A 16754-nucleotide genomic window follows, 5' to 3' on the forward strand; every position below is an offset into this window, starting at 1 on the left:
TTTTACTCTTTCCCTCTACTTCAGAGTGAAGGATGCCGAGGAGGAAGAAGCCTGCAGAGGGCCTGGAATCTCGAGGTCAGGATGGGGAGGAAGAGGAGGAAGAGAAGAGGAGCCCAGCCAATGCCAAGAAGAAGCGCAGTTTTGTGGATGCGTTTATTATTATATCCGACAGCGATGGAGAGGTCAGTGATGGCTTTGGGGTACCCAGAGCCTGTGCTGGGCGCTGCTGCTGCAGGACAGTGCCAGCGCAGCCCTCGCTGTTGGGCTGGGGTCAGGCTTTGCACAGAGGGTCTTGTGCCATTCCTTTCCTTACATATGAGATGAATCAAATCCTATTTGACTAGGAAATGAATGGTGTGCTTCGTGAGGGTGAGTTATGAGTCTGGGATTTGATAACCAAATCCTCTCAGAACTGAATCTGAAACGTAATTTAAAAGTAACCTTTCCTCAATCCCTTTACAAATCTTTTTTTTCATAATTTTTATTTGATTGATTTCCAGCTAAACCTTAGCAACATGATTCTGTATTATGTGCAAATAGATAAGAAAATGATTCAGAACTCAGGCTTGTGAGTAGCTCAGAGACAGGCAGCGTCTGGTAAACTGATTCTGAATTACAGGAGCCTCAGTTTGTAACCCAGCTCCAGAGGGTGTAAAGGGGAATGTGGTGTGGGTGTGCCTGGCTAAGGCATCAAGGCTCAGATCCCTGATCCCCAGCGTCGGCTTAGGCACATCAGCACTACCCTCAAGATTGAAATGTCTGTGTTGGTTACACGGGTGATGGGATGAGCACGGGAATTCCTGCCTGGGGAGGACCCAGAGCCCTCAGAACTGTCCTTAACAGAGCAAGGTACACGAGAGGAAATTATTACAATCAGGGTTTTTTATGTGTGACTCTTAAGGCTTTGCTCTGTCTTGCTGGTGATTGGAGATCCTAAGCTGCTTTTTGTAATTCCACCATTTTCAAAAGCATTTCAGTTCACTCTCAAGCTGTAGATCTTAAATCAGGTCCTTTTTGCTCCCACATCTGCAGTGTGCTGCTCTCCAATAAGGCGATTATCATGTGAGGAGGGGAAAATCTCTAGAAATAAACAGTAAGAAGCCACAGGGCAAACAATATTGGATGTTTTTTCTTCACATTGTCTGAGTTCTTTCCCATTGGGAAATTCCCTGAAAGAAATGGAACATATGGCAGTAATAGTTCAGTGGGGTTAAGTCCTTAGCTCTGCAATATGCTAAGTTAACTTCAGATGTCTGCTGCATCACTGGCCTTTATTGTGAAACCTATAAGGAAAAAAGAAATCAGCTGCTATAAGAGCTGCTGCAGTACATAAAAGATCAGGACCTGTTATTGTCTGCAATTATTCATCTCAATGTGCACGTATCTGAAAAAGAGGAAACAAATGTCTCTTAAAACACATCTATAAAAAGGTTAGGCTCCCTCACTGTTCTGTAAGTTTGTCTATAAACAATAAATTCTGATGGCATAATCGGTCATATTACAGAAAAGGATATGCTCAGAGAGGCCGTTAAAGAGCCAATTAGGTTCTGTTTAAGTGACAACAGTTCAGTCAGTTGAATGAGTGGATTTATTCACTTCAGTCTCTTTCTGTGAGTCATCAGCTTCCAGATCCAGTGCCACAGTCTCTTGTCGTGTTGTTTTCTGCAAAATCAAACGCAAAACTGATTTACTTGGGATCTCAAAAAAAGAAATATCTGTCTGCCTTCTGTAACTGTCTCAGCTCTTCTGTGTACATCAAGTTGAATTTCAATTTTGAATGTTGTAACTGTTGTTCTTGCACTGGTAAGACCTTGTTGTGTGTTCAAGAAGAGGTGTGGGAAGCTCAGATCAATAGCAATTTTAGAGAACAATGCATTCTCAATTAATCTTGCATCTGTTAGGACATGGTTCCTTATGAATCAAAAGCTACAAGGACAATTTGGGCATCATTGATTCGATGGCTTTCTTCCTTGGCAGTCTCTTGGCAGGTATCTATAGAACAAGTCCCTAGTTCTGCTTCCAGACCAGCAGATCTTGTAGCAGCTGCACCTGGAAAGCCTCCAGCTTCTCACTTTTGATGATCTTTGGCAGACTGCCTCTCCCAGGAATTTTTCAGTCATGCTGGATTATCAAGCTCATCCATGTTATTTTGCCAAGTTCCCTTTCTTTGCTCATGTCTGTGCTGTGGCATCTGCAGAGCTGCATCAGAAAAAAAAAAAGTTTTCTGGACGTGAGGCTTTCTGATCTCTGCTATATATAATCCTGGATTCGGGGAACACTTCTCTTTTTTTGGAAAGGGTCAGACAAAATAAGAACAGTCTCTCTGGCTCTGTGGGAACCAAAAGAGATGACCTTCTTTGTGCAGACTGTGTCTCTGAAAATGCCGACATGCCGAATGAGTAGAGTAGTTCCCATCTCCCTTGGCTGTTCAATCCCACAGGGAGTTGGTTGCCTGTGCCAGAAGATGGATATTCATTCACAAATACACAATATTTCAAGTAGTGCCCGACAATGCTCTCTCTGGGCATGATAATTCCTGGTCTCCTGAACCTCCTGCTTGCATTGGGCTGTTGGTTTGACCCCTGAAGCCATGTCTTCAAGATGATTGTTCCTTAACACAGGGCCTGACCAAACATGAGCTCTGAGCACAGCCCAAACGTTGTGCTGACCTGTTAGAATGATCTGCAGCCTTTAGTGCAGTTGATCCTCAAATGCTGCTGATCTGGTCTGGGACCTTCTGGAAGAATATTTTGCCTGGATAGATCCTTTGGGAGCTTTGAGAGTACCTGCCTGCACTTGTAAAGTAGGCATCAAGTCTCACAAGCTATTTCTGCCAGATCCATCAGCTCTGCCAGCCCTTGGGGAGCATATGACAAGATTCCAGGGTGATGGTGCCATCTATTTCTGCATGGCTTGTTTCCCTTCGGTGCAGAACATCCCTTGGCCTGAGTGTTCCTGTGTTTGGAGATACTCACAGTCGGGGTGATCAGCAGCATGTGTTGATGTTCCAGATCAGATTTTGGCTGTGGTGCAGAGGGAGGTGCATTTAGGCATTGGCTGGGGTACCCAGCCACTGCCCTATCCTGTTTCCATCAGCTGTGACTGTGGACACTCACCTCAGGACCAGGCATGGCAGGATGGACATCTTGCTGTGGAGAAGATGGCACTGGAAATGTCACAGCCCACCTGTCATAGCTGAATCCCATCCAGCAGCTAAATACCAGGCAGCTGCTTGCTCATTCCCACCCCATGGTGAGGAGGAGAATAGTGGGGAAAAAAAGTAAATCTCGTGGGTTGAGATAAGAACAGCTTAATAATTGAAACAAGATAAAATATAATAATACTATTAATAAACCTAATGATGATATCAAGAATGATTGTAATGAAAAGAAGAGAGAGAGGAACTGCTTTCTATCAGGAACTGTAGTGATAGGACAAGGAGGAATGGGTTCAAACTGAAAGGGGAGAAATTTGGGTTAGATATATGGAAGAAATTCTTTAATGTGAGGGTTGTGAGGCACTAGAGCAGGATACTCAGAGAGGCTGTGGGTGCCTCGTCCCTGTCAGCGTTCAAGGCAGGCAATGAGCAGCCTGGGCTTGTGGGAAGTGCCCAGGACAGAAGGGTTAGAATGAAGTGATTTTAAGGTTCCTTCCAACCCAAACCTTTCCATGATTCTATGAGTAAAACCCAAGAGAAACCAGTGCCACAACCCAGTTGCTTGCCCCCCACTCACCGATGCCCATCCAGTCCCTGAGCAGCAATCGCTGTCTCCCAGCCAATCCCCCCCTGTTTATACACTGGGCAGGGGGTGCTGTGGTGTGGAATATCCCTTTGCCCAGCTCCCCCTGCTCCTTGTGCACCTGCTCACTGTCAGAGCACAGGAAACTGAAAAGTCCTTGATTTAGAGTAAGCACTGCTTGGCACCAGCTAAACCATTGGTGTGCCATCAACATTATTCTTGTACTAAATCCAAAACACGGCACTGCACCAGCTACTAGGAATAAAAATAACTTAATCCCAGGATGCCACCTCACACCACTGACCATCCGAGCAAAGCAGAGCCACATGGGAGAATTGCTGCAGTGCCCTGCTGTCTCCATGAGCTCTGCTGGTGCCCAGGGACCCAGTGCCTCCATCTCCCAGAGGAGAATGCAATGTGAATTGGTTCTGGAGGAGGCTTCATGGCTCTGTTGAGCTCACTTGTTGAAAATCAGATTGATCTGAATCCAGGCTCCTTACAGCTCAGTAAAAGCCCTCTTTCCTACAGAGTCCTCTCTCCCTGTGTCAGGAACTGCAAATCCTGGCATGAGCCCTGTTGTGGCTTGTTGTTCATCTCCACTTCCAGCAGGTTTGTTCTAATGAGCTGAAAGAGCAAAGCTGAAACAGATTCTGAACCGAAGTCAGAGACTAATAAAGTAGGGTGTGATATTAATTTCAGCAGCAGCCTTGGCAAGAGCCAAACATGGCAATTCCAACATCTAATTGGCTTTTAAAAATAAATTAGTCTGGTTTTCATCTGCATATTTCCCATGCAGGATGTGTGGTGTTTGGCTGTGCCCTATTGTTAGATGGTCTCAACTGCAGTTGAGCAGTAAAATTACCCAGACCTTTTGACTTTGCAGCCTGCACTGTTAGGGGTGGAGACATTCTGCTGTAGCCTTTTCTTCCCTGAGTCAGTAGAAGCTGATTTCTGTGGTTTATCATGTGGATTCAAGGGAGCAGGATGTGGGATGCTGGCTACTGGCTTCCATTTATGGGCTTTTAGAAATGAGTGGAGCTGTATCTGTTTCTGCTGGCAGAATCAGCTTCTCTTAAGTACGTGCAAAAGCATTTTTAAAATGGGAATTTGATTTCCTGCTGTCTGGTGAAACCAAGCAGGTTACAAAAACAAGGAAGAATAATAGTGGCTGCCTTCCACTAAATGTGTAAGGAACTTTGGAAGCCTGTCTATTTCTTCGTCTGTGTACAATGCTGAAAGTGAAATTGCTCATAGGAGAGCATCATAAATTTAAAGTGCAGAGCCTGACACAGGAAGAGAATTTCTGTTCTTTCTGGCCCTTATGCCTTGAATTGACAGCAGAGGAGGAGGGATGCTCTCCAGGCTGGCACTGAGCAGAGGTGTGCAGTTCCTACCTCGCCTCCACTGTAATAATTAGTTTCCCTTGGAAGATGTGTGTTGGAGATGACCTTGTAACTAAGAGTATTGGCTGCAGTTTGGGAATATTTTAATTGATTAAGATTATTTTTGGACTAGTGATCTTATTAGAAAGGCAGTTGGTTGAGTGGCCCCTTGAGTTCCTATTATCCTTGTAGATAGATGAGCATTAAAAGGTTGGGTCAGGAAGAGCAAGCCCTGTTGTCTTCTCTGAATTTTCTTGGCCCCTTCTGTTTCTACCATCCATGCCTGCATTTATGCAGAGCACTCTGGGGCCTGCGGGGCTGTCTCCCAGCAGAGGTACAAACAGCCATAAATCCTAATTAAAAGGTAAGTTTTATTTTCTGGGTTTAAAAATAAAGAAGATTTAAGAATTCTTGGAATCGAGATGTGTGTATATATTTTGGCCCATCAGGATTAATTGGATTTGCTTCAGCGGTTCACTGTACCAGGGCTGTTCAGTAGAACGCTGCTGAGCAATTTAAGCATCTTTCTCGAACGTACAAGGTTCGTACAACACGTGTCCTGCAATAATTTTGCTCCTGCCACTGATGTAAATGTCGAGATTCTTTAGGACCAGCGTGGGGAACCTAAAGGCACGTGCTTGGCTGTGCCATGGATCCGAGCGGCGCGCCCGGCGCTGGGCACACTGCTCCCCTCAGAAACCCTGGGGGTGTTGGAGCCCTGTGTTGTCCCTTGGTGTGTGCTGTAAGTGTGTGTCTCTGTGCACAGAGCAGGCACTCACAGCCCTGGAAAGTTTGGTGTGCTCATAAATCACATCAGTGCCCTGGAAGAGAGCTGCAGATGAGAGTGTCAGGGTTGACCTTCCAGCAAGTGCGGGAGTGATGAGGGGAAGATTGATACCTAGAGAGAAGAGCTGGGGATTTACAGAGCCTGTCAGGATTAAATTGCCCCTGTTTTAAACTGGGGTGGGTTTAGCATTGTTAGACAGGGTTTTGGGGGAGGGCAGGAGAGCTGTTGCTGAACCTCCTGCAGGCTACAATCCTAGTGCTATCCTGGTGTGATCCCATGGACTGTTCCCCATCCGCTGAGGTGTGAGCAGCCCACGAGGTCAGCATGGGGCTGGTGCTGCAGACCAAGGCAGGGCAGTTTGGGGTGGGAGATCCCATGGCTTGTGGAAAGCTGTGGAGCAGGGCACCATGCCAGGGCCCTGGAAGAGAGAGGATTTCACCTCCTGAGCAGGAGCTTGGCGTCCATCTCCTAGGAAGAGAGACTCTGGATGTGACATAGCCTTTTGGAGACACAGTGGCAGATCTTGGAAAGGGGGAACCTAAACCAGTCTGTGTGGGGAAGAGAAGGAATCAGTCACAGAAAAAACCCCTTAGGCACAAGCATGAGTGTGTGTGTACTTGCCAAGCTGCTGTGTTGTGAGGTGATTCTTAAGTCAGTGGAAGTGAGGAATGGTGTCGGTATTAGGGCATGTAAAAACTGTAATGCATTCAGGTTTCAGGAAACCACCTAATAATATGTCTTGCAAAATCTTAGTTGGATAAATAATTTAATTTGGTCTAGGTAGCAACATTCCTGGATTGAAATCCTCCTAAAAGACTGTCAGTAAGAGCTGCTGATGAACAAAGGAGAGGCTCATCTGGGAGAGATGTAAAGCTGAGGCCAAGAGGATCAATATTAGGTCTGTGTGTGTTTTAACATCCTCATTAATGATCTGTAAAAGGGAGCAAGTGGTGTATATAGATTAATAAAATCTACAGATAACGCTAAAGCCGGAGATATCTTCAACAAAACTCAGCACAGAGGTGCAGTCTGAAGGACTTCAAGGGTTCAGAAACATGGGCAAAGGACAAAAGAACTGGATGACACTCAAAAATAATCAATATATCTGTTTGTGTTAAAGTAGCACAAGCCATGTGCCCCTCCTTGAACCCTCCTCTTGGCACAGGAGGTGGAATGAGGCACAAGCATGTGGCTGATGTGTCTCATGGGCAGCAAAACTCAATGTAGCTGCAGAGGGAGCAGTGCAAAGCCCGTCCTGGCCAGGCGTGGGTCTCTGCCTGAAACACTGGATTTGATTCTAATCCTACCTGATTTAGAGAGACAAATTGGAAGGGGTCCAGTGCCAGCCTTGAGTAATGCTTGTGCCCTGCCTTAAGCCGTTAGGACAGCAGCTTGCAGAAATTTGTGTCATTTAAGCCTGTGCCTATTTCTGCTGCAGTCCTTGTGCTTAAAGCAGCACACATTTAAGTTGTTTGTGGGAGTATTGTTCCAGGGAGCCTTGAGACAACAAATTTCTGAAGTATTTAAGTTTCAAAAATGAAATACTTGTGGCAATAGTGCCCAAAGAAGCTGTGGATGCCCCTTGAAGCGTTCAGGGCCAGGTTGCATGGGACTCTGAGCACCTTGGTGTCGCTGTTGGACACGAAAGAAAGATGAAAGACTCCAAGTATTTTTCAGAAGGCAAAGAGTATAGAAAGCTTTATTGTCTAACTCTTACCACCTTTTATAAGGTGTTCCGATACAGACTTAACATGGTTGGTGAATAGGAGCAACACCTCTCTAATCCCATTGGTGAGACTAGAGAAAGAGCAAAACACCACCTGGACAAAAATTGTCTTGGGAAAGATAGTTGTTTTGCCATGTTTGTTTTGGGAAAAAGCTTTTTCAATAACTTTTCCCTTGGGAAACAGTTAGCACTGCTAGCAAGCAAAAATCCCTTCAGACTTAGAAATGTCAGGTCCACACCCTGGTCTAGTGGAAGGTGTCCTTGCCCATGGCAGAGAGTTGAAATGAGATGATCTTTAAAGTCTCTTCCAACTCAAACCATTCTTTGATTCTAAGAATATGATGAGAGAATAGCATGAGGAGAAAATACAGCTGGCCCTCCTGCCCTCAGGGTGCATTGGTGTGGTTCTCCAAAAATGGCTAGGGGTTCTAGTTTTGATCACCTCATATTGCCTGTGCATGGTACCAGAAGCTACATGGCAGGAAACGGTCCTGGCTTACAGGTGTGCGATGCTCACTTATAAAAAGGTTCTGTTTTCCTGTTTTGAGTGCTTACAAATATCAATGATTTAGCAAGGCCAAACAAATTCTCTCCAAAATCATGGGTAGCAGGTGCAGTGCATGGTGGTGACTGGCATGAAGTCTATTGTCTCTCCTACTTCTCTGTTTATGTCAGTCTGTAACTCTTTTTGCTCGTTAGGCTTATCACACAGCTTTTAATAGTTACAGAATGTATTTGAATTACGTTTGAAATTCAAATTTCACACAAATAGACACTTGTTCTTGAACCAGTGTTTGTGTCTGAGTAGCTGGGGGGAGGGGACTGGTAGTATTTCTTACATATTGCATGCACTCACCATGTTCTTTTCCATTGCAGCAGGAGTCAAAGGAAGAGAGTGGATTGCAAAAGAAGAGAACAAAGCAGCTGGATCGAACAAAGGTTGCTGCTAAAAGAAAAATTGCACGTAGGTCTCAACTGTGGGGCTGGGGACGTTGTCTGGTGCTGAGCAGCTTCTGCTGTTTGTGTTAGAGATTATTTTCCTTGCAGAAAGGCTGTGACATGCCTGGGGATGCAGAAAAGACCCTTCACAGGGCTAAATTTTGCACTTCTGAAATTAGTGTGCAAGGATGTTGGTACCTCACTGGGTTCAAAACCATCTGAGGCTGATCTGAAAGCGCCGTCAGTCACAAACTGCTTTCCTGTCCATGCCTCTCTGCTCCTGTCTGTCCCTGAAACATCACAATGCTCTGACCCGACAGCTGCCGCTCAGGAAGGATCTGAGTCGCAGCTGACAGTTCTCTGAAATCATCAGCTCGAGTGCGGGGACAGCCAGGGCACCAGCAATGTTGGGCATCATAAGGAAGGGTGTTAGGAACCAGGGATTTGGTTGATGTCATTTTGCTGTTACATAAAGTGTTGGTGCATCCTTGTCAGAGCACTGTGTGCAGTTCTGGCCTCTGTGTATCAAGGACACAGTGGTACAACCAGAGAAGGGCAGCCCAAGCCATGAAGGGGTGGAACAGCTGCCTGGTGAGGAGTGACTGGAGGGCTTGGGGAAGCTTTGTTAGGAGAGAATGGTGGGATCAAAGTTCCCTTCGGGAAGGCAATGCCTCAGCTGAGCACAGAGCTGTTGTTTACCAGCTCCTGGGGTGTATCAGTGGAAATAGCAAGAAATAGACAGGTTTAAAACGGGTGAAGGACAGTAATGCTTCACACAGCATGGGGTGAAACTCCTGGAAGTTTGTGTCACGGGAGGTTGTGGAGAGGTCAGTATCAACAGCTTTAATAAGGGATTAAATGCATTCATGGACAATAAGTCTGTGAACAGATGCTAGAGGCTGAGATGTTCCCACTCATATTCTGATGTACAGACAGAAGTGCCCACTGAGCATGGGCAGTGTACCTCTGCTCCTTGTACAGCCCCACATGTTACAGCAGCCAGGTCCCAGAGCATCCCCAGTCGTGTTCCTGTGCTCTGTGAGGCAGTGCTCAATCCAGCACGTAAAATTCAGGACGTCTTAAAATGGGAGAGATGTTGCCTCCTGAAAAACTCAAAGCAATCACTGAACAAAATGGAGCACGCCAGTGCTCCACAAGCAGCAGCAGTTGGGCTTGTCAGTCCTCACAGGGCTTGTGTGAATTAAATTGTTTTTAATAGAGGCCTAAGGCCATAGCACAGAACAGCCCAGCTCTTTGTGGGAGCTGCAGCCCACTGTGCACGTCTGTGTTGAACAAGTAAGATAGCAAAGTCAGAGATGGGGAAGGAGTTCTTTTTCTTATTCTTCTTTTTCTCCCAAAGGAAACAGAGCACCAAATTAAAGCTGAAACCCCCCTCAGAGATGCCACTAAAATGTGACCAAGCATATGGTGCTAAGAGCAGGGATCTGCTGAAGTTGGATGTCCTCGTTGCATCATTGAATATGTAGGGTTTCAGGAGCTGGTGCTGTGCAAAAGGTGTTCAGTGTGCTCCAGAAAATCCACAGGAGACAGGACTGGCTCTCCAGACGTTTTCTAACAGAGGAGTTCTGCTGTGTTTCTAGAAGTTGAAATTATTGATAATAGTTTTTCTTTTCCTGGAGCAAAATCTGCCTTTTTTTCTTGCTCAGTGTGCTCGTCTGAGTTTGGGGGTGCCTGGTGTCGCAGTCAGAGAGCAGGGGCTTATTTAAGCACGTGTGATGGTGGGGCTGTTCGCATTTGTGGGGAGCTAAAATTAGACTTTTGGTGTTTGCTTTTGGGCATATTAAGATTTGAGGTAGTAATTATTTTTCCCAGTATCTTTAAATAAATTCTTTGAATTGCAAGGCAAATTGGTCTTTTGTAAAGATTGGATGCTTCTGGGGAGAGCAAGTTCTTTCTCCTCAAAACTGGAAAATTTCAGATTTTGGCAGGCACTCGTTATAAAGCGTATCCTCCCTTTTTTTGCTTTGTTGTGGTTTTATTCATTTTAACCTAGAGCCATAAGTAAAATTTATCTGTGACGTTTCATCCTGACAGGATAAATGGAAATACAAAACGTAAAGAAGTCTTTCTCTTTCTTTTTCCGGAGGAAGTGTGCTTTAAAGCACATTTGAATGTTTTTACTGTAATTGCACTTTGGATATGTAAAAATACTGAGATCCCGCATTTTTGTTATTTTTTGAGTAAATCTCTTATTAGTAAGTGTTTTAACTACAACTAGTGGGGTTTTGCATCTAATTCACTTTGCAAATGTCAAAATGGAACATAAATCGCTTTGCAAATTGCCGTATTAGCATTTAAAAAGGCTCTGAAATGGTTTAATTTGTTTAGGGCTGTTTCTCTCTGACCCCTCCTTCCCATCTGCGGGTCTCTTGGATGCCCTGGTCCCCAGAGAGGCGCTGGGATTTCCTGCTGCGTTGGGATGGACATGTGACTTTGGAGAGGATTTTTGGAGTGTGAGATGCAGAGTTCCCAGTGCCGGTGCTTCCCCGTGGGAATGGGCTCCTGCGAGGCAGGCGAGTGATGAGTGCGAGCTGAGCATCGGTCCAGATGGAGAGGGGTCATTTCTCCCTGCATCTATTGATCCCCCTCCTCTGAGCTCTCTCCCCAGCTCTGTTTGCACACAGTGGTCGGGGGCTAACGCAGCGCTCTGGGTTTCTAATCATCATAAATTATGACGGCTGCAATCAGCATCAAGTTTAATAAAACACACGGTGCTGAGAAGTGATCAGTCCTGGAGCATGAGATACCGTCAGCTCCACTTAAAGCAGGTCAGGTCTGCTGGCAGTCAGGAGCAGAGCTGCTCTTTGCTCTCCCCACAGTAATGCCAGGTGGATTTAAACTTGAGTTTTCCCCATCTCCAGAGCACCTACTCAACTGGAACGTGCACTAAAGTGCATCTTGTTTGTCACTGGTTTCTTTGCCAGAGGCAGCATTTGTCTGGCACATTCCCTGTCCCCAGAGGGGAAATTGCTGTGCCAGGGAGGGAGAAGAAAACAAAATGTACAGCAGTAACTCGCCAAAAAATGTTTCTTTTTATTAAGCTTCATGGATGTTGATAGCCTGAACTGGCAAACACTCAGGCCCCTGTTGAAGCACGTGGAGAGTCGTGTGTTGCAGGGTGCCGATCATGTGCACCAGTTTTTCCTGCACATGTCTGAGTTTGTGGGATCTGGCCTGATTGCTGTGATGGTTTGGGCAGGAAAACAAATCAGCACACACTTGGAAGGTGTTTGGTATTATAGAAAAAGAAAATACTGTGTGTAGCAATAAGTGCTATGGTCTGGATGACACGGTGGTGTTTGGTCAAAGGTTGGATTCAATCTCAGAGGTGTTTTCCAGCCTAATTGACTCTGTGATATGCTCTTTAATGCTGCTGTTCTTGTGGCTGGGAGCTTTCTCCATACACTGGACTGTGCTTTCCATTAAAGGGACTTTTTTTTTTTTTTTTTGCCCTGGTCCCTTCTGGCTGTAACATCATAGAGTGACTTTGTCCAAGGACAAAAGATCCCCACGAGCCCTGAGAGCGCTGCAGTCTGCTTTCCCTTCAACCTCTTTCTTAATTTTCAAAGGAATTACCCCTCCCCACCCCAAACCAACAACCTGAAGCTAAGCACTGTTTTAGTAGGACACATAAAGGAATCTGAAGGTAATCAGTCCAAAAATGCTTCAGATCCTGCTTGGGTGGGGGAGTACGAGGCTGCCATCATCCCTGAGCCGGGGGAAGGGCAGAGCGAAGCTCTGATCTGTGGATGCTCCTGGTTGCAGCAGTGCTGTCATGGACAGGCTGCAGTACGGCCAGAGCACGGCTGCACTGCTGCGTTTGGGTGGCAGCTGGTGGGGAGAGGATGGGGTAGAAAATGGGAGCCTGCAACTTGTGAGTGCATCTTTACCCAGGGAAACGCCTGTCTCCGGAGCTGGCTGCAGTGAAGGCGTGTTTTTTTTTGCTTGGGCAGCCTCCCTGTTCAAATGGCATGCCTTAAAGATGTTGTAGCCCGTCGGAGAGCGCGAGCCTTTGGTTCATGCATGAGATGGCGTGTGCAGGATTCTGCCTGGAGGAGGGAGCGGGTTCTGAAAGAAATCTGTCAATTTGTTTCAAGTGAGAAGATGTATTTTTCAGCTCCTGAGAGTGCTGTTGAGTTGTTTTTCAAGCTGCACTCCATTCTGCAGGCATTGTATATTTTAAGCAGACTGAAAGTGTTGGATTGAATCTAAGTAAATAAGTGTTTTCCAAAGTAACTAACTGCTTTGTTTCTACATAGCCAGTCTAGACTTCTGGTTTGATTGGAGCGAGGAATATTTCAGGAATAAATTTTCTGCTGAAATAGCAGTTACAACTGTAGGAAACCTGTTTCCCATGCATGACTGACTTAGTGATGCAGTGGAGTGGTGATGTGAGCAGAAGGGGGATGTATGCATGTGAAATATCCTCTAAAATACCATCAAGCAAGTAACAGTATCCTCCACAGGGCTTTCCACCTGCAGCTCAGGGTGAACAACATGTAGCTCTTTTTCTCTTGGGTAGATCTCCTGTGGTATTGCAGGTATCGGTGTCAGAAGACAGTGAGGTGTGCTGCTCGGTTAGTAAAAAAGTGTCTTAAAGAAGATACGTTGTTTATCCTACCTTCCTGCTGAGCCTATGGGATACAAAAATGAGCACATTTTCCAAAGTCCTTTTCCTCTTTCCTTTAACATGCGTTCTGCAGCTGCAGTGTGCGTTGTTTGATGGCAAATAAAATGTCGTGTTGCAGCTAATATACTTGGGGAACGGGAGCTTAGATTGCTGTAGAAACCTGAGGTGAAGTTGCTGACCTGAGTTACCTTTTTAATTTAGTGTTGCCTGCTCCAGTTTTGGTGACACTTTTTCAGGACAAGCTGAGGTTTAGATGATTTTCTCTGCGTTCCTCCTGGGGGTGTGGGACTCTCACCCCTTTCTCCCTACATGCTGAATATTCACTGAGTGTTTACATACACCTGCAGCTGTGACTTGACATTATCCTGTTTCTTCTGCTGTAGAGATGACTGAAGAGGAACAATTTGCACTGGCCCTGAAAATGAGTGAGCAAGAGGCTAGACAAGTGAACTGTCAGGAAGAGGAAGAGGAGGAGCTCTTGAGGAAGGCCATTGCTGAGAGCCTTAGTGTAAGTGCACTTCTGTGAAGAGGCTCACTAGGGTTCTTTAGCAACATTGCTGTCTGTGCTTGTTTTACCATGCTGCACAGAAGAAAGTTCTACTGGGGGAGGGCATAGATATTCCCAGCACAAACTGGAATGATAGTAGTTGCTTTGTACTGTTCCTAGTGAGACAGACATGAAGTCTAACCCCAGCTGCCCCTATTTTGGGGTGCAAAGTTCTGATTTGGGATTGGGAGATCTGCAGTCCGGGTGACGGCTGCCAGTGTGCTGGGGGAGCCCTTGGTTGTTCTGTGCTGATGGAGAACATATCTGTAGGAGAGTCAACCTTTTGTTTTTCAGAGCTGTCAGCCCTCAGACTCGTCGACTGCAACTCCTCAGCTGTCAGTGGAAGCACTAGATTCACAGGGCCAAAGCCAGCCTGCTGAGAAAGAAGGCTCTGAGATCCTGGGAGGCCTGGCATTCTGCCCTGACACCCCTCCCTCTGACTGCAGCTCCCACTCACAGAGCTCCAGAGCTGATGGGAATGGACAGATGGATGTCGCCCGGAGCCCCTTGGTAGTGTTGAGGAGGTTGAGCCAGGAAATCGTTGAAAGCTCACTAGTATCCAGCATAATCGTGTCTCCGGGGAAGGGCCAGCCTGTGACAAGGTCAAGTGAAAAGTCTTCCTCACCAGCAAAAAGTGATTCGAGTAACATGTTACCCAGCACTCTTGGAGAGGATTTCATGTCTTTGAGTCCCACCTTTGGCAAGGTGGCTTCAGGAGGCTCCTGGCGGCTGACACCTCGGAGACTGTTCACCAGCCCCTCCAGCTCTTCCGAAGCAGCAGGCCACGAACCAAAAGAGCAGCTCCTGCCCTGCACTGGCCGTTCTGTGGGAGAAGCTGGTACTGGGAGCTCAGCCACACCCTGGAAGAGCAGGACCACGGAACAGTGTGACAGCCCCAGGAGGAGTGGTGGAGGAGCAGGTACCAAACACAGCTCACAGCCTGGGCATGCTGCCAAGGTCTGTGTTTCCACAGAGCGGGCAGAGCAGAACGAGGGGTCTGGCAGTACCCCGGATCTTTGCATGCTGACTGCGGTGGAGGAGAAGCACAAACAGGAGGAGGCAAGAGACACAGTGCACTATTATTGGGGCATCCCCTTCTGCCCCAAAGGGGTGGACCCCAACCAGTACACCAAAGTCATCTTGTGTCAGCTGGAGGTTTACCAGAAGAGCCTGAAGCAGGCTCAGAGGCAGCTATTGCATAAGAAGGAGTTTGGTAACCCTGTTGTGCCCAGTTCTTCCTTGAGCCAAAACGAGCTTGGGAAAGGAGAGGAGATAAGCAGGGAGAATGGGGTTGCTGATGGTACAGAAGATGGAGACACAGAGGGACAGGAATCTGAAAACATCACCTGGCTCCACCCTTCAAAGAGGAGGGAGGCAGAGAGTCCAGGGCACAGCATGGAAGAAGAGAAGAACTCCACTTCTGACGATGAACCGACTACCAGCTACTGCCAGGTAAGAGCTTTGCCTCTGAATAGAGGTTGAGCAACCATGCCCTTCTGTCCATTTTACGGTTCAGTCCCTTCTGCAAAGCAGGCACTGCTGTTTAATACCCCTCTTAAATCTAGGGACTTCCTCCCCCAGCCACACACAGGTGACTGTGAAGGGGAGAGAAGTGTACAGGCTGACACCCAGCTCACTCAAGATAGGGGCCATTGAGCAGCCTGGCAGTCATCATTAGTGCTCCAGAGACCAACACATCCAGCTGATCCTCCTCAGAAGGGTGCAGCCTGGCAGTGTGTCAAGGTAGAGGACACAGAGGTGATGCTGACCACCACCAGCCCTGATGAACCAGTTTATAAACCTGTGGCTGCGTGGAGAGCTCTGGTTTTCCCTTTGCAGACAGAGATGTGGGTTTGTCCTTGCAGCGCAGCCTTTCCTGTTTGCTCCTTCATGCTCGTCTGCATCCATCAGTGCTTCACCCTTCCCAGTGCTCCTTTCCCTCCTGTGAGGAGAGGCTCTGTGTGGTCACAGGCATCCTCTGCCTGCCCTGGTGATCTGTCACTACGGTGGTGCTCCCTGTCCTTGTCCTGGGCACCTTCTCTCAGGCTCGGGTGTGTTAGACACTAGGTGTCAGCCTCTGTCTCTGTCAGGGCTCTCCTGCTGGAGCGGAAGGCAGCTTTCTGTCACTGCTAAGTTTAAACAGATTGCTAGTCAGATGAAGTATTTATTACTGCTGTATTTTAGGTTTGTGTCAGCCTTTTCCAACCCTCATTTTTCATAATGACTTCACTCCCGGATCATTGTATAACTTTATCTTCTCTATGACTGAAGCCTTGGCTCTGTTGTTCCTGTTTTCAAGTGTATTTGATCATTTACCCTGGTGTTAGAAAGATACTTAACTTGTTTTGTGATATTTATATTCTGTCTTGTAATATTGAACACTTAGGAAAAACGTCATGTCTGCATTTTCTGGTTGCAGAAAAAGAGCAGAGCAGCCTGTGCTGAAATGTGACTTTTCATGACAGTGCTTTGGCTCGGATTTAGCAGATGGAGATTTAAACAAGCCTTAGAGGTGATCTGCAGAGGAAAGGAACTGACTTGTGCCCTTTTTCATTTCCTTAGGATAGATACAAAAGACCTGAGAGGTTCTTAAAGCAAACTGCACTTTTTTTTCTGTAGCTTTTCCTCTGGAAATTAAGGTGTCATTATACTGGAAGATTGGGGTGACTGGAGGTCTGTGGATGTGTACTCTAAAGCTCCTGGGAGGCTACAGCAGCTGGGAAGGGCATGAACTTTTAATCAGTATTGAAAATTGTGTGGTATTTTTTAAAATATTATCTGTTTAATGCTAATACCTAATTAATTCTTGGAGAGAAAAGAGGTTTTAGTGGTGCTGAGTGGTAACTCGTAACCTTCTCCTCTTGACCGTGGGAGCTGTCTCTGAGCCATAGCCAAGAGATGTAGCCTTTCTGATATTTTTAAGGTGAAAAAATAAGAGAGGGGGGAGCATATTTTAAAATTTCAACCCTAGCCCAAAAGTTG

General features: G+C 46.4%; 1 protein-coding gene across 11 annotated transcripts in view; it reads left to right on the plus strand.

Annotated features, from left to right (window-relative positions):
* Positions 1-16754, plus strand: part of UIMC1 (ubiquitin interaction motif containing 1) — a 40196-nt gene that overhangs the window by 4557 nt on the left and 18885 nt on the right. For 10 of the 11 annotated variants that reach the window (XM_040078248.2, XM_040078249.1, XM_040078247.2 and 7 more), the window contains exons 2-5: positions 25-182; positions 8512-8599; positions 13609-13733; positions 14067-15224. In XM_040078248.2, coding sequence (XP_039934182.1) covers positions 33-182; positions 8512-8599; positions 13609-13733; positions 14067-15224 — 1521 coding nt within the window. In that variant the 5' untranslated portion in view covers positions 25-32. The remainder of the gene's footprint in view (positions 1-24; positions 183-8511; positions 8600-13608; positions 13734-14066; positions 15225-16754) is intronic. The other variant, XM_040078253.2, reaches the window with a different exon arrangement.

The sequence above is a fragment of the Hirundo rustica genome, chromosome 14 (genome assembly GCF_015227805.2).
Source record: "Hirundo rustica isolate bHirRus1 chromosome 14, bHirRus1.pri.v3, whole genome shotgun sequence".
Classification (NCBI taxonomy): Eukaryota; Metazoa; Chordata; class Aves; order Passeriformes; family Hirundinidae; genus Hirundo; species Hirundo rustica.